Consider the following 21664-nt stretch of genomic DNA (forward strand, 5'->3'; position numbering starts at 1 on the left):
AAAAGAATGTCGCTCGTCACGATTCCGGGGCAGGACTGGGCGTCGGTCACTGAGATGCCAGGTGGCGCGTCATCCTCGTCCGCGTTGGCGATGGGGAGAAACAAGGGGGATCAAAAAAAGGTCATGGATACAAAATGTCCAAAAACTAGAATCTGGATTTCGCCTGGCTCCATTATCTAATACCACCTTGGCTGCTCAGCGCAAAATTCTGAATCAAGCCCAGCAAAACATGACTAATACTCCGTACTACGTGCTGCAGACCAGCCAATGAGCCCCTGCGCGAAAACGGCCACCGGCATGTTAGCGTTTCCATCGCCCCGACAGCCTTTCTGCTTTACCTGGCCCGCTGCCGTTGCCGCCGTCTGCTGCACTTCTGGCCGGTTTCGTACATTGTGCCACCGTGACTCCCATATATGAAGCCTCGCATATTTGTCGTGGCTTGCTCGCCTTGTTCTGGTACGCGTTGTGGAAGTGGAACGGCCAGCTGAGACGACCGTGGACGCGTACGTAAGCCGTTGGAATTGCCCGGTCACGTGCAAATCCAAATCTCAGTCTCTTCCGCATCCGCTCTAGCTCCATTGCGTAGCTCCAGGTCGTCTAGGCAGAGCTGCGCCTGACGTGTATTCAATCGCGGTCCCCTCGCCTGCTTCGCTCTGCTTCGTTAGTTTCGACAAATCTTTCCTTCTGTCCACCACCACCACCACCTCACTTGGACAGCTTGGGCAGTCTCCCTACATCCTTCTCCATCAACGTCTTTTTTTCCGTCGTATTCATAGGAAACACCAGTATTCGTTCGCGCTCTCGATTCCACATCCTGGCAAGCGGGAAAAAAAAGAAAAAGAAGAAAAAAACAGTAACCCACCAAAATGCCGGGCCTCATCACGGCTACCGGCGTTCTCGGCTTTTTGTCCGATGAAGAGCCGGAGCTCAAGGTGTTTGCCTTGAACACGCTAAACGATGACATCGACACCGTCTGGACGGAGGTCGCAGGCGCTGTCAGCCAGATGTACGTCTTTCTTTCGCAGCCTGATTCGGCTTTCTTCTGCTCTGACACAGTCTGTCCCCAGCGAGTCCCTCTACGAGGATGAGCAGTTCCCCGAGCGCCAGCTGGCCGCTCTGGTCCTTGCCAAGGTGTACTACCACCTCCAGGCTTACAACGAGAGCATGTCGTTTGCCCTGGCTGCTGGGGACCTTTTCAAGCTCGACGACCCCAGCGAGTTCGAAGAGACGATCATTTCCAAGTGCATCGACCGCTACATTGCCACGTCAGTGGCCAACCACCAGCCAGCCCTCGACGTCCGCGCGAGCGTGACTCTGCCCTCAGTCGAGACCGGCTTCGGTGCGGCCGGCGGCGACGGCTCGACCCTCATGTCGCCGACGACGCCCTTCTCCCAGTCGACCCTGCCGTCCAAGTCGCTCCTCTCGCGCGACTCGGTCGATAACACCATTTTGGACCCGTCCTTCCCGTCGGCCGAGACGAAGGAAGGCCGCTCCGGCTCCATCGTGCCGCTCGCCGACCAGGCGACCAAGAAGGCCCTAGACCACATCATCGAGCGCATCTTTGCCAACTGCCTAAAGGAAGGCCGGTACCGTCAGGTGGTTGGCATTGCCGTGGAAGCCAAGAACCTCGAGGTGCTCAGCCGTGTTATTAAGCGTGCCAGCGAGGACGCCAAGAGCGGCAAGGGCAAGGCGGTGCACGAAAACGGCCAGGACGCGGCCGACGAGCTGATGGAGTACGTGCTCGGCATCTGCATGGACGTCGTGCAGGAGCGCGGCTTCCGCACGGAGATCCTGCAGCTGATCCTCTTCCTGCTCAACGACATTGCGCACCCAGATTACTTTGCCATTGCCAAGTGCGTTGTGTATCTCAACGCGGACCTGGAGGCGTCTGACCTGCTCCGTAAGCTGGTGGAGGAAGACGACCTGGAGCTCCGGGTGATTGCATACCAGATTGCCTTTGACATGTACGACAACGGAACGCAGGAGTTCCTGGGCAAGGTGATGAGCGACCTGCCGCGGCGGGCGCCCAAGTCGGACAAGGCCAAGACAGACGAGGCCAAGCCGAAGAGCGGGGAGACGGAAGTGGAGGAGGGCGAGTCAGATCCTCTGCTGAACGAGGAGGCGGACGAGCAGACGGCGGCCCAGACGGAAGAAGCGGAAAAGTCGGCGGAGAACATTGCGGTGGCATACGACAACATCCGCAGCATCCTGGATGGCAGCACCACGATCCGGCTCAACGTCGAGTTCCTCTTCCGCAACAACCGGGCTGACATCAGCATCCTCAACAAGGTGCGCGACAGCCTGGAGGGCCGCAACTCCATCTTCCACACGGCGTTGACGCTCTGCAACGCATTCATGCACGCGGGCACGACGCACGACAAGTTCTTCCGTGACAATCTGGAGTGGCTGGGCAAGGCGATCAACTGGTCCAAGTTCACGGCAACGGCGGCGCTGGGCGTGATCCACCGCGGCAACATCACGCAGGCACGAAAGCTGCTGGAGCCATACATGCCGCGACAGGGCACGCTGCAGCAAGGGTCGCCGTTCAGCCAGGGCGGAGCGCTGTATGCGTTTGGGCTGATCCACGCGAACCACGGGTCCGATGCGCTGGACTACCTGCGCAACGTGTTCGGATCGGCCGAGGATGAGGTGATCCAGCACGGCGGAGCGCTGGGGTTGGGCATTGCGGGCATGGCGACGGGCGACGAAGAGATCTTTGAGATGCTCAAGACGGTGCTTCTGGGCGACTCGGCACTGAACGGCGAGGCGGTCGGGCTAGCGATGGGCCTGATCATGCTGGGGACGGGCAACGCGGCGGCGCTGCAGGCCATGTTTGCATACAGTCACGAGACGTCACACGAGAAGATCATCCGGGGCTGCGCGCTGGGAATGGCGTTGATCATGTACGGGCAGCAGGAGGGAGCGGACGGGATGATCGAAGCGCTGCTCAACGACCCGGATCCAGCGCTGCGGTACGGCGGAATCCTGACGGTGGCGCTGGCATACTGCGGGACGAGCAGCAACAAGGCAGTGCGCAAGCTGCTGCATGTGGCGGTCAGCGACGTGAGCGACGACGTGCGGCGGATCGCGGTGATGAGCCTGGGTTTCATCCTGTTCCGCAAGCCGGAGAGCGTGCCGCGGATGGTGGAGCTGCTGTCGGAGTCGTACAACCCTCACGTGCGATACGGATCGGCGATGGCGCTGGGAATCTCGTGTGCAGGCACAGGACTGTACGAGGCAATCGACCTGTTGGAGCCGATGATGAAGGACCCGACAGACTTTGTGCGGCAGGGCGCGCTGGTGGCGCTGTCGATGATCCTGGTGCAGCAGACGGAGGCGCTGAACCCGAAGGTGACCGCGATCCGGAAGACGCTGAAGAAGGTGGTGGGCGACCGACACGAGGATGCGATGACCAAGTTTGGCGCGGCGCTGGCGCTGGGGATCCTGGACGCGGGCGGCCGCAACTGCACGATCGGACTGCAGACCCAGACGGGCAATCCGAACATGGCGGGCGTTGTGGGCATGGCAGTGTTCACGCAGTACTGGTACTGGTTCCCGTTCACGCACTTTTTGTCGCTGAGCTTCAGCCCGACGTCGGTGATCGCTCTGGACCCGGACCTGGCGATTCCGGACGTGCGATTCCACTGTGCCTCGCGGCCGAGCCTGTTTGACTACCCGCCCGAGCAAGAGGTCAAGGCCGAGGAGGGACCGGCCCTGATCGCGACGGCGATTCTGTCGACGACAGCCCAGGCAAAGCGGCGGGCGCAGAAGAAGGAGCGGGCGGCCCGGCGCGAGAGCATGGATGTGGACGCGGTGACGCCGGCGGTGACAGCCAGCAGCGGCGGCGACAAGACGACGACGACAGCAACGACGGCCGACGGCGACAAGATGGACGTGGACGACGACAAGACGGCGGCTGGCGAGGACAGCAAGGACGAGGCAGAGGAAGCGATTGACGACAAGAAAGAGGGCGAGCCGAAGAAGAAGGCAGAGAAGGAGAAGGTTGGCTACGAGATCTTCAATATGTCGCGAGTGCTGCCGGCGCAACTGAAGTACCTGAGCTTTCCGTCTGGACGATACAAGCCGGTGAAGCCGGTAAGTGGGAGGAGTGATTTTTTGGGGGGGGTTTTTTTGGCAGCGAGCGTATGTGCTAACATGACATGTCAGCCTACCGGTGGCCCACTTCTCCTGATCGACACACAAAAGGATGAGCCTAAGACGCTGATCGAGGAGAAGCTGAAGAAGGTGACGATTGAGAAGGCGCCGGTGGCGGGTGCCCAGAACAACAGCAGTGGTGGTGGTGGGGGTGGATCGGGGTCAGGAGCGGGTGGTGTGACGGCTGGCAGCCGCAGCGCGATGCTGCGGGACCTCTCGCAGGCGCTGCAGGCACCTCACGAACTGCGGGCGATCACGGAGCTGCTGACGCAGAGTGGCGGCATCAACAGCGCCAGCACGGCCAGCCGGGCAGCGGCAGCCCGCAGCGCAGCGCGGCTGTTTGCGGGTGCGCTGAACAGCAGCGATCTCGAGGAGCTGGCGGCGGCAGCAGCTGAAGATGGCAACGGCGGTCTCGATGGTCATCCGGTTGCTGGTGAAGGCAGCGGCAGTGGCAGCGGTGCGGCAGCGGCGGCTGGCGTGCTGACGGCTGTCGACGAAGATGGTGAGGGCGACGTGGAGGCGTCAGTGCCACAGGACTTTGATTACTTTACTGAGACGGAGGAGGACGAGGAGGAGGAGTAGAGAAAGAGGAAAGGAAGAGAAGGTATTCTGTATTAACATCATAAGTCACGTGCATTGAATGAGGCTCGGATACTCATAGTAGGGAGTAGTCATAAATCTACTCATCACGTGATTATTACTTCTTATTTCCAAATCCACATCCGTCCATAGTCCAGGTGACGGTCCGACCAAGACCGACGGTCGGACACAGGCGCACGCGATGCCACGCCGTTGCCAGGTTACCGCGCACGTTGTAGATGCCATCGTGGCGCTCGGGCTGCGTGTTGTAGGCGGCGTCGACGGTCTTGACCACGATCTCGGCGCAGCTGTGGACGTCGTCGCCCTTTGGGGGCAGCAGGCGGCCGGCGTATCGCCAGCGCTTCCAGGCCCAGTCGCGCGTGCCCCTGGCGACGATCTCACCGCTTCCGTCGTCGTCTCTCCGGTCCAACAGCTCGGCCTGGTCCCAGGTGCGGCCACCATCCAGGCTGACGTCCACACGCACAATCTCACGTCCGCCGCCCGAGTAGGCATAACCGGTCACGGCGACAGGCTCAGGCTCGACTGTGGTGATGCTGCTAGACAGGTGTTCCTTTTGCCAGGTCCGCGGATCACCACGCTCGCCGGCCGCTGCTCGGGCTCCATCGCCCCTCCGTTGTCTTTCGGTCTCGTCCAGCCACTGCTGTCCCGCCTTCTGGATGCCCTCGCGGCCAACCCAGATGCCCGTGATGGCGCTCGTCAGTGGCATCTCCTGGATGGCCGGGTACCGGTCCCAGTCGGGCTTGCCGCCCTCGTTGGGCCCAAACAGCTTGTAGTCACGGCGCTGCCACTGGCTGGGCGACTCCTCGTCGGCCACGACGACGCGTGAGAGCCACTTGACCGACCGTGCCGCCACGTGTCCCGGCACCACAGCACGCAGCGGGAAGCCATGATCGCGCGGCAGCGGCTCACCGTTCATGGCAAAGGCCAGCAGCACGTCGCCACGCGGGTCGAGAGCAGTCGGCAGCGGGATGCTCGCCGCATAGGCCTCCATACCGGCAAGCTGGACGTGTAGCTGGTCAGTCGTGCCCTCGTCCAGCTGCAGGCCAGCATCCGCCAGCACGTCCCGCAGCAGGACGCCCTCCCAGACGGCGTTGCTGATGGCGCCAACGCCCCACTGGAGCCCGTTTGTCTTGGCCACGGCACGGGTCATGTCGCTGCGCCGGTTGCCGGAGCACTGCAGCACGGCGGTGACGCGATGGCGGCGAAAGCGGCGCCGCAGCTCGTCGAGCGTGTATGTGCGGATGGCGCCGTCAGGCAGCTCGACGGCGAGCTCATGGCCTTGGGCAGCAGCCCGGTCGACCACCGGCACCCACATATGATTGCGCACGTAAAAGAGCTCGTTGGCCGTGACGAATGTGCGACCGAGCTCGGTGGGTGGCGGCTCCGCATTGCACGGCTTGGCCGTGTGCGTGAGCAGCCGGCCGTCGCGAACGGGATCGCTGGCAAACGGATCCGCGATGTCCGTGGCAGCCGGCTTGCCGTCGACGAGGTCGGCCGCGTCGACGAGCCCGATCAGGTACTGGGCCAGGATGTCGTAGACGTGGGGCGCCTTGTGAATGGTGAAGATGTCCCAGTACGGGTCGATGGAGCCGCCGGCCGCCTGCAGAATGACTGGGCCGCCCGGGTGAGCAGCCACCCAGTCGGTGATGTCGTAGACCTTGTCGCCCGACGTGACCCACGGCATGGCCGATCGGGCGTCGTGCTTGCGGATGTCGGCGAGCCGGTACCGCGGCAGCGACGGGTCGCGGTCGTCGCTGGCCGTGTCCGAGACGTGCTCGTACTGCTCGTCGACGTCGACATGGACCGACAGCGGTTGCAGCATCGCGAACACAGCCGAGAAGAGGCCCACGCCAGCAAGGAGCGTGAGCCGGGCCGACTCGGGCCCCGACGAGCCGCCCTTGCGCGTCTGCCGCTTGTCTGTCCTATCGGCCTGGGCAGAGCGGTGTGCAGCTACGGTGCAGAAGGGACAGCGTCGCCCCAAGGCCGGCTGGTGGCCGATGCTGGGTGGTCTTGGTGATGATGTGCCCCCCCATAGGCCGGGGCTCTTCCGTTCGAGACACGCTGTCCTTGCGCTGTCGATCCGTCGCATCGCCAGGGACCGCATGCGCGCGGCAGAGCGCGTGGCCAACGAAGCGGCCGTCGCCATGGCTGCTGGTCGGCGTGTGCCCGGAAAACGAAAGAGAATGAGTCGGGAAAAGGCGAAAGAGGGCGTTGTATTCTCGACATGGAAATGGGGCAGCTGCAGAAATCTGCCTAAGCGAGTTGTTCGGATCCTAGTTCGAAAGAGGAAGGAAGTACGGCGTCGAGAGCAGGATACGAGGAAGGCGCTGCAAAGGAGAAAAACACAACCATTAACAGCAGACGGCAAAGGACAGATAGCAAGCCAATCGCGCTGCGTGTCCACCGCTGTTGGGAAGGTCTAGCTAGACAGGTTCATCTCGCACCCTGCAGTGTGTGCACATGCCCGAATGGAGGTGAGTCTCGACGCAAAGACAGGTCGGGTCACAACATAAGCCCTTGTCGGAAACCCGACAGCTGGCCTGCATGAACCATTATGTCAGCACAGGGATCTTTTTGTTTTTCCGAGCACGGAGTGTTCCGTACTCCGTACACTGTTCCCCTTTTTTCGCGCACGTGAACAGGATCTGGCGTCGACCTGCAGTGGCCTTCTGATCGCCAATACGACTACGAAACGAACCGAATATGTGACAGGCCGTGGACCGATCCGATCGGTCTCGACCAGACGGCCCCCAGGCGCTGCACGTGACGAGAGCTACGGTCTGCTAGGCTGAACCCCGAATTGGCCAGGGCCCGGCAAGGCAGGGGGGACTTTGTATCTAAAATACAACCGCACCTGCTCGTTCAGAAGCGAAACGCCTGCTGGGCGTCTAAACCTGGGCAATCTGGGCCGCTGGCCAATCAGCAGCGCGCTAGCCCGCCCAGCCCATAAATAGCTGCTATTGGCAGGGGTGGCTTCCCCTGGCAGTCGTCCAAATAAGGCAAGAAGCAACGCTCGATGCGCGCGTCTACGACAAAGAGTCGAGACGACTGCTCTTTGTCTGCGTCTTCCGTCTTCCCTCGTCCGTCGTCCATCCTCCACTTCGTGTCCTCCGTCCTGACGTCCTCTCGTTTCCTCTGCCCGTCGTCTCTCTCGTACCAACTGCGCTTCCTTCTGTCATGGCCCCCCCTTGCTCTGTCTGTATGCAGCCAAGATTGTTTCAAACAGCCGCCGGCTTCTGTGGCCTTGTCTATGCTCTGCCGACCTCGTCTGCTGTTCTGAAAAATCGTGATCGTGATTTGATCAGCTACCCGCTCATCCGCCTTCCTGTCTGTAGGTGCGTCTCCTCGGTTCTGCCTGTCTCCTCCCAAGACGAAGTCTCGTCTGATGGGCCGCATGGCCTCGCTTCTCTCCAGAATGGCACCTCTCTCTGGCCATCCTATTTTTGGTCGGCAAACCTTGCCGCCTCCATACTATGGAGTGCCCCATTTTCTTCCCGCTTCCCGCATCTTGGCTCGTGTTTGCTTTGGTGTCCACTCTCCTTCCTCTGCACATACTCCATGCATGCATCGTCGGGACGACTGCTGACAGACCCAGCTCGCTCTGTCCATGAGCCTGCATCCTGTCTCTCTGCGTCTTCGTGTACCGATCATTGACAGTCCTTTCTCTACAATTCTCCGTCTGCTCTGCTGTGATCGTTCTGCCCTTTTGCCTTCTCTTCCCCCCCTGTCCTTGTACACAGATTCATAATGCTAGCCGCCCGGCCGGGAAATACCCTACCTCTACCCTGGGCATTCTCGCCTCTTGCCTCCCATCTGTCATATTCGCTCTGCCTGTCTTCCTTGCACCGGTCTATTTCTCTCCCCAGGATCCACCGTGGACCCGGCCAATCCATGTAGCCGCCCAAGATCTCGAGACAGACGCCATCCCAGCCACCCTGTCTAGCCAATATCAAAGGCTGCCGGGCTGCCGACTCGCTCCTTCAGATACACACGATGCACCCGATACGCAAGCCCAGTTTCAAAACGCTGCCGTCTGTCCTCTTCGCTTTGCTGTCCGCCATCCCTTTGTTTCAAACTGCGGAGCTGCATCTCTCCTCAATATAGCACCTGCACACATGTTTTCGCCTTCTTGTCGGCCATCTTTGAGCCTCCCCTCCCGCCGGACCATCCCACTCTCGCCCCATAACCAGGCTGTGGCCGAGCATCAGCTGGCTTTTCTGTCCTGGGCCCTCTCCAGCTCGTCATTCGTTCTTTTTTTATCCACTCTTTGGGTCCCCGGCTTCATGACTGCCCTTGTCTCACAACGCTCTCCCCTGTCTGTCGGGCGGCTGCGTTAAACGCCCTGCCTGGTCCTCACAGCGGCCTCGGCCACTTCTGTTATAAGAACGAGCCTCCACCGCTCGTGGCCACGGCCGAGTCTGTTTCTCTCTACCTCCTCAGACCATCTTCGGGCCAGAATCTACTGTGTCCGCTTTCCTTCTGTCGTTTTCCTTTTCTTCGTCTCCTTTCTCTCCGTCTTCTTTCCTGTCCTCTCGTCTCGTCTCTTCTCTCGTTTCAGCCCGCTCCACACCCAGCCTCTTATCTGGTCCCTCGTTTGATACGAGCAGGCTCACGTATCTGTCGTTCCGTCTATTTCTGTCTGCCCTCTCTCCAATCACTGTCTTGGCAACTGTGTCCCGGGCAGCATACACGTGGCATACGGCCTACGAACCCGCTTAATTGGTAATTGGCCGCTGTCCGAATTCTATTTTTTTCAACCAATTTCCACCTCATCGACGTCTCTGTCGGGTTGGGCACCTTCAGCTTTGTCATCTCTCCTATTTCCCTACGGCAACGGCAAAAGGGCGATATAAACGCATATCTCGGCGCATCATCGGCTTGTATCACGCTACGACGTTCTTCTTTCGAATTCCATCTCCGCCTTTTCGATTTTTAATCCATCTGTCTTGTTTCTGCAGCATGCCACGGCTGAGCCGGACACCCAGTAACAGTTCCAACACCTACAGCCAGACACCGCAAAGCGCCATGTCCTACTACCATCACAGCCGGGTGCCGTCGATTTCCGGATCCTACTACGAGCAGCAACTGCCCGACAACAGTGCCGGACCGTCTGCATTCCAAGATCCCTTTGCCGTGAGCCTGCCGCTGACGATGCCGCCGGCGACGATGGGCATGGGCACGGCGACGCTGGCAGGCGGTACACCTGGGGGCAGTGGAGGAAACAGGGGCAGTGGGACGATGAGCAGCTTCCCGCTGCACCACCCTCGCTCGTCGTCGGGGGCCTGGAGCCCGCAGGACGACGACGCACTGCTGCAGGCACGGGCGCGGGGCGAGAACTGGGCACAGATCCACACGCAGTTCCAGGGGAAGACGGCCAACGCGTGCCGCAAGCGACACGAGCGGTTGATGGAGCGACGCAACGCGGACGACTTTGACACGCGCAAGATGGAGAACATTGCACGGGAGTACATGACGATGCGTCGTGAGATCTGGCAGGGGCTGGCACAGCGGACGGGCGAGAAGTGGACGACGGTGGAGCAGAAGGTAAGTTTGCGTTTGCGGGTCTGGTGCTAGGAGACGGGTGATTGTTGATGTTGATGCACGTGCTGACGGTGGTTTGCCTACAGTGTCTGGCCAGCGGGCTGAAGAACCTGCAGAGCGCGTCCCGGTCAGCCCACCGGCGTGAGCGGCTCGAGTCAGGCTATGCGATGGGAGGGGGGGGTGGAGGCCACGGGTACGAAGACGAGTCTGGCGGTAGCGGTGGAGGGATGAGTCCCAGCGACGACGTGGACGTGGAGGCGATGGGCAGCTCTCCGGGAGGCAGTGTGACGGGCAGCGGCAACCGGTCAGTGGCCAGCAACAGCAGCGGCAGTGGACGGTCGCTGCAGCCACTCCACCATGGGCTTCAGCTGCAGCAGGCGCAGCCACGTCGCCATCAGCACAGCAGCAGCGTCGGGGCGCAACCGCAGCCTCTGCATCACCATCGCATGCATCAGCAGCCGCACATTCATGCGCCTCCCCCGCCACACGTGACGATGGCTCCGGCCGTGCAGGATGTCGGGTCGCCGGGCGCGTACCAGGACTACTACTCGACCCAGGCCGGCTTCTCGAACTCGCTGCGGTCGATGGGCGTAGCCCATGCTCCACACCAGCAGCACCACCAGTCACATCACCCGCACCAGCAGCAGCAGCACCATCAGCAGCACCACCAGGGTGTCAGCCAGTACGTCACGCACGGTTTTTCGGGTGGCGACCGCATATCGGCAGCCGACATGGGCATTGCATCACTCCTTGACCGGGGCTCATCACGTGGCCCGCTTCAGTAAGGGGTGACTGGATAGGACGTCTCCTGTGGACATGATACCCGGGTTGTTTTTGTTTATTTTTGTTTCCATGGCGGCTCCCCTGTTGAAGTGTTTGGGTTTGATTTCGGTGACGGCGTCTAGAGACGGAGTTTTGGGGGTATTTAGGTCGGTTACGGCGCTGCCACATACTGAAGTATCTTGCAATATCAGGCTTGCACTACTGTGCCATTTATAAGCACCCCACAGCGTATAGCAGTTCACCGATGTGCACATATTCAAAGGAATTACGTAATAAGACAATTCAGCCGATTCATCCAACATCTATCATACAATGCGACATACAGGCTTTCCCTTCCTTTTGCGATCACTGCCCCGAGGCCGACACGGGTAGCTTCTGCTGCTGCTGCTTGCCGTCATCGGCCACCCAGACATAGTCGTCGTCATCGTCATCGTATTCGTCGTCATCGTCGAAACTGCCGTTCTCGCGGTCGGGATGGCCGGCGATGCTGCGCCACACGCGAGCCCACATGCCCTTTTTCTGCAGCAGGGCGAGGACCATGAGGGCGGGCAGATGCCAGACGCTGGCCCAGAAGAGGGCGCGGGCAGAGCCAGCATGACCCTGAAGCTGCCAGAAACGGACGGCCTCGCGGACGAGCCAGACGTTGACAGGCAGACTGGTAGCAGCAAAAGACCACTCAGTGACATTAGCAGCACAGAGGCCGAGGCAGATGGGAAAGAAGGCGAGGCTGTAGCGAAGAGCGACGCGACCATTGCGGGCAGGGTTGACCCAGGCGAGCATGCGGAGGCCAGCACGCTGATATTCGGAGCGGACGGACCAGGAGAGAGCCATGAAATGAGGGAACTGCCAGGCGAAGAGGAGGGCGGCGAGAAGCCAACCGCCAGCGCTGGAACCGTCTGGGGCGAAGAGAAGTTCTCTGAACTCGGAATGGGGGGTAGAAGCCGCGGTAGAAGAGGACGTTCCGGTGGCGGATTCGCCGGCAGCAGCAGCCCAGCCCATCAGCGGCGGGATAGCACCGACGAGGGCACCGACCCAGGTGTTGGCAGCCGAGAGGCGTTTCATCGGGGTGTAGACGCCAGCGTAGAGAGCGATGTTGGCAGCACCGAGAAAGGCGACAGTCGGGTTGACGCCGAAATGCAGGGCAGCGATGCCGACGACGGAGCAGGCGACAGCAAAGGCGAGGGCAGCACGCCGGCTGATGAGTAGACGAACAAGCGGCCGATTGCGGGTGCGCGACATGCGAGCGTCGGTGTCGGGTTCGTAGAGCATGTTAAGGGCATTAGCAGCGGCCGAGCAGAGGGTGGTGCCGACGGTGAGAAAGAGGAGGGTGAGCGGTGAGAGCGACGGCGGCTGCTGGGCGACATCGAGCAGCTCGGCCGTCAGAAAGGCCGGCACGGGATAGAGGGCATAGGGGGCCATGGCCGAGAGAACGACCAAGACGGTGAGCCGGGGTTTGGTGAGAGCGAGCAGCGAGGAGAAGACGCGGCGGGTCGAGCGCTGTGGCTGGGCGGCAGCGACGTCGGAGAGGATGGACGACGCATTGTCAAAGAGGTCGGGAGAGGTGGTCTCGCCCGATGAGGAGGCCGATATCTTCTCAGCCTGTCGTCGGGCTTGACGGCGTCGATGAGGCGCCAGCTCAGCCGGCCGTCGGGCGATGCGATCGAGAATGCCGTTGGAGAGGAAGTAGGCCTTTTCCACGTCTTCCGGCGTGCTTGCCGTCGTCGTCGTCGTCGTTGCTGTCTCGGCTGTGCTGCCGGTCCTTTGGCCGGTCCTCTGGACGGATGTCGCAGCGGCCGATTGTGGCCGCGCTGTTGGGAAAAAGGACCGCACAGGAGCAGGCGGCCAGGTCTGGAACGAGGCCCGCGCGACCACCACAGCTGGCCATGGTGGCTGCATGCAAGGCCGCGTCAACACGGACGGCACGGCTACCTGCGCCTGCCGACAGCCGAAGCCCCTCAGGCCACGAAAGCCATACACGCCGATGCGGAGAGAGAGTCGTCCGGGCGGCCGCATACTGAGAGTTGCCGGCCGCGACAGCGCTTCATCGTCCGCAAAACAGGACGCCCGGGACAGCAGGAGGAATCGAGGGCTGAGGTCGGGTGCAGTCGAGGCCCGGTGGCGTTGCTCGCGGTCGTCTGGCCCTTTCACAATCAGGTCATCCTCGCCCTTGGTTTTTCTCTTCGCAAGCTACGGAATTTTCAGTCGGGGTTGTCAGCCACAGTGTGGCGGTGGTGGGGCGTCGATCAGCTGCTGTCAGCTGGCGTGCTGTACTCCGTACGTCGTAATGTATCCTACGGAATAACCCCGTCCAGAGTATGCATGACATGGTGATGCAGAGTTGCGTGGCCACTCCAGCCGGAGCACTTGCCTATGCGCAACCAACGACTCAAGCTACAGCATTGTGCCGTCTCGCCCAATGGAACACAACCTGGCTTATCCCTTGACCCTGGCATACATCCTAGAGATACCGAGATACGACTAGAGTGGCAGTCTTCTGCAGCTTCTGCTCCTCCTCTGGCCTATGTGCAGGTCGTCTGGTTCATGTCACCCTGCAGGTACACCTCCGCAGCCGTACTCCGTACCGGGAAATGCACGGGCAACAGTCTGGGGTAACTTGGCTGGCCGACCAGCTACGGTCCTACAGGCGATGGGAGGGCTCCGAAACAGATGTGACCGTCTACTATGTAGAAAATGCGAGCATCCGGACTGCGATAGGCAAACGTACATATAGTTGCGCCCTGATAACGCTATTTATAGAAGACGACTGCCATCCGCAGGCTACATGGCATTGTGGCAGACATCATATCAGTCTTTGAGCTCTTTATCGCGTCCGGATGGGGGACAGGCAGGGATTCCCCACTCCCGATGACCGATACGGCTCGGTTGGCCTATGGACTGCGTCTATCGACGACGATGCATGCAAGATACTTGTATGGATGGGATGATGGACGTGCGCAGGATCACACCCACGACAGGACGGCGGGTTCCGACCGCCAATGGATGCGACACGCAACGTTTGCGTGATTTAAAAGCGGCAAGATAGCATGTTGGAGCTGTGTCGGAGTGACCCTGTGGCGTTCGCATCCTTGCGTCGTGCTTTGAGGTCGGTCCTAGGGACTGAAGAAGGGAGTGTTGGTGGCTGCGCGTGAGACCAGCCGGTGTGAAATGCTGTCTCGGACACGCTGATAAGGCAGCTAAAATGAAGAGAAGGCCGAGACAGCTCGGGTGTCTCCGATAATACTATGTACGTCGAGCACGCACAACAGCCAATCATCGCGGCCGGAGGCCAAAGCACAAGAGCCGTACGATCACAGAGTCGCATCTGCAACAATCTGCAGAAAGCATCGTTACCTAACAGACTGGCAGGTATTATGTACCCGCACGCACTGAAGCAAATCCCGACAGAGGCAGCGATGTAGCAGCGACCAGGATGTGCCGCATGGTCGGGAAGGCGAGGGAAGCCATGCGCAGACTGTGTGATATCTTACGTCGCAGATGTGTGCAGAAGTAGGCATAACTACCCGTCATTGTTGGTGCGCGTAATAACGGAGCACGAACTAAGATATCTACCCCTCCAGGGTTCGGCTACTCCGTTTGAGGGAGTGGGTCCGTCAAGGTGGAGCTGAAGGTGGTGGTGAAATGGTGAAAGGTGAAAAAGCGCGGATTTCCAGACAGGGTTCGTGAGCATTGGTGAGGGCAGCCAAATAGACTCGCGACAGCAACGTGCGCACGCGCAGATATCGTGAGACGGCCTGGGGGACGGAATGGACGATGATTTTCGGTGACAGGTGGAAAAACGCAGCATCTTGCACACAGACAGCTGCAAAGAAAGAAAAGAAGAAAGAACGAAAGAAAAAGTGTTCTAGAATGCAGAGAACCAGTTCCGGCAGGCAGTCGCGACACAAAGACGGGCCAACAGACGGGCCCGTAAAAGCGGGGCTAAAGCGGAGGGCGGATAAGGTTGGACATGCTGATTGGCTGCTGTGCGATGCGGCACCGTTGGGCCTGCAGCAGCGGCTTGGTAGCGTTTTGGCCATGGAATTGGCAATTGGAATTAGTCGGCGGCCAAGCCAGACCGCCGACTCGTGCGGCCTTCCTTATCAGGACTGCGGACCTAGCAGGCCAGCCAACAGCGTGTTACCATCCCCACGCCACCGAGAGGAAGATCCTATCTACGGAGCGTGTCGTGAAAGAGCCAATACGGACAAGGGCGTCTGGAAAACCAGGCTCGCTGGTCCGAGCCTGGATCCACGGCTAGAGGACCCCCTGTCTATCCACCCCATGCCGTTCTGGCGTGGTACGGCATGGAGCTTGCCACCGTCGTCCGAGTCGAGCAGAACGGAGATACAGCCAGCGGCGAGAGATAGACTGATAAGACAGGTAAGATAGTACGTAGTGGGTTGTACGTAGTGTTTTTGGTCGGCGAGGACAGTGCAAATATAAAAAACAGCCAGGATCCAGTTTCTGCATTTGTGCGCGCGTGCGAGTGTGTTTCCCGGAGTCTTGTCCATTCTTGGTGTCTCATCCTCTCTCACGACCGCAGATAACAACCGCCAGGATGAAGAAGCCAGACACGACCGTCCTCAAGCAGAGGTTCACCTCGGTGAAGGCATGGGAGCTGCCGAAGCAGTCGGGGTCGCTGGCGCCGCCAGATGTATATGTGAGTTAAGGGGTGTGGGAGAGAGGAAGAGAAGAAAGAAGAAAGAAGAGGAAGAAGAGAAAGAAGAAGAGAAGAAGAAGAAAGAAGAAAGAAGAGAAAGAAGAAGAGGAAGGAGAAGAAAGAAGAAAGAAGAGAAAGAAGAAGAGAAGGAGAAGAAAGAGAAGAAGAAGAGAGAGAAAGAAGAAGAGAGCGAAGAAAGAAGAGCGAAAAAGAAAGAAAGAAAGAAGAGAGTAAAACAAAACAACTGACAAATCAGTCCAACAGCGACATGGACCCGACGCCGCTCGAGGAGCAGACCTGGACGGTCTGGAGCATCCTCGCGTACTGGGCGACAGACGTGGTCAACCTGGGCACGTGGGAGACGGCATCGTCGATCGTGTCGGCCGGGCTGTCGTGGCGCGAGGCCATTCCATGCATGGTGGTCGGGACCTTTGCCGTGGCCATTCCGATGGTGCTGAACGGAGCGATCGGAGCGAAGCTGCACGTGCCCTTTTCAGTCATCACGTCGTCCTCATTCGGCTACTACCTGCGCTACTTCTGCATCTTCTCGCGCTGTGTCCTGGCCATGTTCTGGCTCGGCATCCAGGGTGCCAACGGAGCCCAGTGTCTGACGGTGATGCTGACGGCCCTGGCGCCCTCGTATGCGCGGATTCCGAACCGGCTGTCGGCCTCGTCCGGTATCACGACCCAGGGCATGTGCTCGTACTTTCTCTTCTGGATCATTCAGCTGCCGCTGCTGCTGATCAAGCCGACCCATCTGCGCTACGTCTTCCTCGTCAAGATGGTGGCCGCGCCCGTGGCTGCGCTCGCGATGCTCGGCTGGTGTGTTCATCGGGCCGGTGGCGGTGGTGAGATCTTCAAGCTGCGTGCCGAGGTCAGCGGGTCGACATATGCCTGGCTGTGGCTGTCGTGCATGACGTCCGTGACCGGCTCCTGGTCCACGCTCGCCTGCAACATCCCCGACTTCACCCGCTATGCCCGTGATCCCCGTGGCCAGTACTTCCAGCTGCCCTTTATGCCCATCATCTTCACCGTCTGCGGCCTGCTCGGCATCATCACCACCTCGGCCACCAAGGTCATCACGGGCAAGTATCTCTGGAACCCGCTCGACATCATCTCGCTCTGGCTCGACATGGGCTCCGGTGGCCGCTGTGCTGCCTTCTTCTCCGCCCTGGCCTGGTTCATCGCCCAGGTCGGCACCAACATCACGGCCAACTCCATCTCGGCCGCCAACGATCTGACCGTGATGTTCCCGCGCTGGATCAACATCCGCCGTGGCTGTGTCATCGCCGCCATCATCTCCGGCTGGGTCATGGTGCCGTGGAAGATTCTCAGCTCGGCCACCAAGTTCCTGAGCTTCATGAGCGGATATTCTGGTAGGTGTTCTCTCGTTTTCCCTCCCCCCCCTCCTCTACCTCTCTTCAATCTCCCCTAACATGATAGTCTTCCTCGCTCCCATTGCGGGCATCATGGTCGCCGACTTCTGGCTCATCAAGCGCGGCCACATCGACCTGCCGGCCCTCTATGACCCTCATGGCCGGTACCGCTACTACAAGGGCTGGAACTGGCGCGCTGCGGCCGCCTTCCTCATCCCTGTCGCCCCCCTGCTACCTGGTCTCGGCGAGAGCATCAGTGGCGACTCGGCCGTCCACATCAGCGCCGGTGCCAAGCATCTCTACACCTTCAACTGGCTCTTCGGCTTCGTCACCTCCATCTTCCTCTACACCGTCTTCAGCCTGGCCTTCCCCGAAAAGGCCTCGCTGCTCAAGGACACCATCTGGGCCAAGGACAGCACCGCCATCGACGGCGTGATCGACGCTAGCGATGTCGAGCACAACAGCGACTTTGGCCACCACAAGACCACCATGGCGGACAGCACCATGGAGACCAAGGAGGTCTCGGTCTGAGCCTGCTTGCGAGCCGCTTCTATCTTGTTTTATCTGCGTGCGTTTTTAGTCGGAAGCCGTGCGTGTTCGTACCAATACATATACATAGTCCAATCGTGGCAACGTTAATAGATACCCAGGGGTCGACATGATGATCTCTGCGATCGCCTCACGTGGTTTTCTCCACCTGATCTGTTTGCGGCGAATGCACGCCATCCTTTGTTCCTTCCTGCAGCCCCTCCAGGCTGCATGCACACATCCCTGTTCTTTGACCCCCGATTATTGTGTCATTTCCAGAAATGGAAGGCATGGTCGACCGACTGCTCACGTGCCCATTTTCTACAATCTGTATCTTGCCTCTCTGTTTGCCAACATCTCAAAGAAGTCATCTCAGACAAAGAAACATCAGCATGAACCGTCTCATCACTGCCATGTTGTGCCGCATTCGGATGGCTTGCGCGTGTCCCAACGCTCGCCCACCTTTTTTCCTCCCCTCTTTAAGCCCAGATCTTCTCTCTCAATCCTGTCTGCATTTGCTACGCCTGAAAGCCGCAACATCTTCAACTTCTCACTCCTCCCAGTCTTGACCGCCTCAACTCGAATCTGTCCTTATGTCGTGGCTGTTTCCCAGACGGCAGCGCACCGCCATCGATCCCCAGACAATCGAGCAAGAGCATGATGTTGCTTCCAGGCTCGAGCTCTCGCCCTTTGGCGTCCCTCTCCATCCGACCTCTGTACCGGTTGATTCAAGCCGTGTTCAGAAACCCAGGAAAAGGCCCGTCAGCCGCCTATTGACAGCTGAAGATGGCTACACCCCCGGAAGCAACTCGCACAGAGGCCATGCCCGGCTTTTGGGAGGGGCTTCCGCTGATGTCGGTGTCAATGCCAATCCCAAATCGGGGTTGAATCTGGAAAAGTGGATTCCTCTCTACGGCTTCCAGGGCCTTGTCATGTTCAACATCCACGACGACTACTCCCTCGTCGACGCTGTCGTCCGCCTCGCTCCACAGCAGCTCCTGAACTTTGCCTTCTACGAGGAGACGACGCCCGCAGATGAAAGTTCCCAGGACAACAACGCAGCCGCCTTCAGCCGTGAGATCCACGTCGACATCAGGGCCCAGAACTACTGCCGCAACAAGATTCGCTCCATATTCGGGTCTGACGACACCGAGAAGACCCACGCTCTCTTTGTGTACGCACGCGACGAGCAGCCACCGCCGTCAGGCCGATGGCAGCCCGGGCCGGCCGACGAAACCGACAGCCACGCTGTCCTCCGCTGTGTCCGGCGAGAGTACAGCGAGCTGCAGGATATTGCTTATCTCCGGCTGCCCGTCAACGCGGCTCACCTGCGCTACAACCAGTACGTCGTCTGGCTCATGGTTGTGGCCCGCATCTTGACGCCCGGCTCCGGCCTGCGGATGCTGCGTCTCGATGATCTGGGCGTGGTCGCCCACAGTTTCGTCGGCATCGACAACAGCCTGCATTCTGATCTGCGCACACACGGCGCTGCCGGCTTCTCGCACTGGTCGTGGCGCGAGCTCGTCCAGGACGCGAGCAACGGCATCCGCTTGATCGCACTGGACGTCATACCCCTCGATCGTGCCACCCTGGCCGTCATGGTGCCGGGAATGAATCTGGGTCTCCGCGGCCGCCATCAGCCCCATGTCCTCGTTGGTCTTCACCGCCTCGGGGACCATGCCGGTGACTTTTACGGCTCCCGTAACCGAACCGTTGTGGCTGAGTGCATCAACAGCGTCGTCAACGCTTCTACCACCGCGGCCGAGAAGGAGATGCTGCAGTATGTCACTGTCTGGGGCAGCGGCGCCTTCTGGATGTCCGAGGGTGCACCCCTGCACAAGTTTCCCCTGGCGCCCCATTGGATCGACTTTCCCACTGATGCTGGCCTGTCGTCAGGCTTCGTCGTCGTTCGGCCCGGCTACCCAACGTACACGGCGCATGTGTTTAGTCCTCGAGACGGCGCCGATGGCGGGAACAACAGCAGCAGAAATCTAACGCATTTTGAGTTTATCATGGACGCAAAGCTTGACGCCTTTCGACAGCGTATGCGAGAGGCTGGCCTTGGTCATCTGGAGCAGAGCTGTCTGCGCATCAGTCAGAAGGACCCAACACGCCCACAGATCTCCGACACTGCTCGGTACAAGAAAATGGATGCCGATGAGAGGACGCGCAATAACCGCATGGAGTTCAATCTGGAGCCCACGGCGAGTAACGACATGTGGATGTTTATCTGCAGCCAGATTGTCGGGCAGGACATTTATATTGAAGAAGCCCCTGCCGAAAGTATTCTCCCGGGTAAGTCTATTCTCTTGATACCAAGGAGTGAATGAAATACAAAAGACTTACTCGTTACACAGATGTTGATCTTACGACGAATCTCTGGGGTTACCGTTCGACCTACGACAACATGTTTAGCCACAGCCAGCACATCGAGGTCGCCAAAACTATGCCGGCCGCAGCAGCAGCTCTTGTTGCTTCGGCTGCTGCAGCAGAACCTGCGAGGCAGAAGACGGCTACCAGCTTCTTCCAAAATGCTGCTCAGTGGGGCGGCAATCTCGTGTCCAAACGAAGGCATCTTGAGCCATTTCCGCTTCTCGGTGGCCAGAACGGTCAAAATGGCCAGAGCAGGGCCGTTGACCCTTTGGGCTCCTGGAAGATGCCTCTGAAAATGTTCTTGCGCGGTGGTCCCGATGCTCTTCCGTTTGCGGTCGGCCGAGCCGTGGCGACACCGAACGAGACGGCCGCCCTCAACCTCATGGCTGCCGACCTGTACGATCTAGCGCTGCAGCGTGTGGCCCCGTGTCCCTATGCACATGAAGATTGCCAGTCCTTCTTCGTTGCCGGCCAAACTCAGGTGATCCAGGCCCATATTGCAAAAGCACATCCGCCGCAGAAGCAATGTCTCTTTTGCGACCACTTCTTTTTAGCCGCCGCCAGCGTCAGTGATAAGCTGGATCACCTGATTAACGTTCACCGGTCCTTCTTTTTCAGTGCTGCAAACGGCAACTCACTGCCACCTCCGCCACCGCCGCCACCAGCACCGCCAGCACCTCTAGCACCGCCAGCACCTCCAGCACCTCCAGCACCTCCAGCGCCTTCAGCGCCTTCACCATCCTCAGCGCCCCCAGCACCCCCAGCACCCCCGGCAAAACCACAAGCTCCCCTTCGAGGTGGAGATGGAAACAACGCAAACCCTGCTGCTGGCTCTCTTCAAACAGCAGGACCGACTGCTAAGAAGAAGCGCCAAGTGGGTGCAAATCAGCAGAGTGATCCACCCTACCGACCGGGACAAGACATAAACGGATCGTCGACGGACGATATTAGCGATGAGGGAAATGATATCACGGACGATGATTTGGTTGAAGGCAGTCGTCCGCGGAAAAGGAAGCACGGAACAGAAGACCCAACATATCGGCCGGCCAGAGATGGAGATGGAGATGAAGAGGTGGAGGAAGGGAACAACAGCGCATTTCAGAAAAGCAAGAAGACGAAGCGAGGAGCGGCCGCTGGCAGTCGACCAGATCTTCAAGACTCTCTGTACCGCCCAGGGCGGAATATTGGCGTGTTGGATTACTCGGAAGACGCGGACGAAGAACTAAGGAAGTCAGCTGCGACTGAATGGGGTCGTGATCCGTTTGACCCGACCGGTAAGCGAAAGCGAGTGATCAGAGAGAAGCCTGTGGTGCCAGAGGAGATGCTAGAGACGACGAGCACGATTGCGGAGGTGGAAAAGCCGAAGACGGCAAAACCAAAGAAGACAAAAAAGACAAGACCAACTGGAGGGATAGGGAAAACAGGGGGGACAAGAAAGACAATGGGTCAGATCCGGACACCGAAGCAAAATAAGACGACAAAGCCCGTGAAGAAAGCAGAAGTGTTGAAGGCGGTAATACCAGAACCATCCGAGTTGCTGAAGCCGTCAAAGCAGAGCGAGACTCTGGTTTCTCAGTCGACAGCTGTGCCAGCAGAGGTCGCCCCCAGAAGGTCGGGCAGAAAGCGGATACCGCGGATGCTGCGGTAG

General features: G+C 59.5%; 6 protein-coding genes across 6 annotated transcripts; 4 read left to right on the plus strand and 2 right to left on the minus strand.

Annotated features, from left to right (window-relative positions):
- Window positions 1-866: 866 nt before the first annotated feature.
- CMQ_2176 (26S proteasome regulatory subunit) lies at window positions 867-4697 on the plus strand (the record flags this gene model as incomplete). Its single annotated transcript, XM_014316134.1, has 4 exons — window positions 867-1006; window positions 1068-4095; window positions 4168-4501; window positions 4690-4697. The coding sequence occupies 4 exons, from the start codon at window positions 867-869 to the stop codon at window positions 4695-4697; spliced, it is 3510 nt and encodes a 1169-aa protein (XP_014171609.1).
- Window positions 4698-4852: 155 nt separating this feature from the next.
- On the minus strand, window positions 4853-6901 carry CMQ_2346 (sulfite oxidase; the record flags this gene model as incomplete). Its single annotated transcript, XM_014316304.1, has 1 exon — window positions 4853-6901. The coding sequence occupies one exon, from the start codon at window positions 6899-6901 to the stop codon at window positions 4853-4855; it is 2049 nt and encodes a 682-aa protein (XP_014171779.1).
- Window positions 6902-9714: 2813 nt separating this feature from the next.
- On the plus strand, window positions 9715-11081 carry CMQ_2222 (myb, DNA-binding protein; the record flags this gene model as incomplete). Its single annotated transcript, XM_014316180.1, has 2 exons — window positions 9715-10299; window positions 10383-11081. The coding sequence occupies 2 exons, from the start codon at window positions 9715-9717 to the stop codon at window positions 11079-11081; spliced, it is 1284 nt and encodes a 427-aa protein (XP_014171655.1).
- Window positions 11082-11424: 343 nt separating this feature from the next.
- CMQ_2234 (heme A biosynthesis protein) lies at window positions 11425-13405 on the minus strand (the record flags this gene model as incomplete). The annotated part of the gene is made up of 2 exons (XM_014316192.1): window positions 11425-13266; window positions 13358-13405. The coding sequence occupies 2 exons, from the start codon at window positions 13403-13405 to the stop codon at window positions 11425-11427; spliced, it is 1890 nt and encodes a 629-aa protein (XP_014171667.1).
- A 1541-nt stretch (window positions 13406-14946) lies between these two features.
- CMQ_2322 (ncs1 allantoate transporter) lies at window positions 14947-17646 on the plus strand (the record flags this gene model as incomplete). The annotated part of the gene is made up of 4 exons (XM_014316280.1): window positions 14947-15459; window positions 15623-15739; window positions 15996-17115; window positions 17183-17646. The coding sequence occupies 4 exons, from the start codon at window positions 14947-14949 to the stop codon at window positions 17644-17646; spliced, it is 2214 nt and encodes a 737-aa protein (XP_014171755.1).
- A 590-nt stretch (window positions 17647-18236) lies between these two features.
- On the plus strand, window positions 18237-21664 carry CMQ_2232 (uncharacterized protein; the record flags this gene model as incomplete). Its single annotated transcript, XM_014316190.1, has 2 exons — window positions 18237-19938; window positions 20001-21664. 2 exons carry the CDS (start codon window positions 18237-18239, stop codon window positions 21662-21664), a joined length of 3366 nt encoding a protein of 1121 aa, XP_014171665.1.

The sequence above is a fragment of the Grosmannia clavigera genome, assembly GCF_000143105.1.
Source record: "Grosmannia clavigera kw1407 unplaced genomic scaffold GCSC_156, whole genome shotgun sequence".
Taxonomy (NCBI): Eukaryota; Fungi; Ascomycota; class Sordariomycetes; order Ophiostomatales; family Ophiostomataceae; genus Leptographium; species Leptographium clavigerum.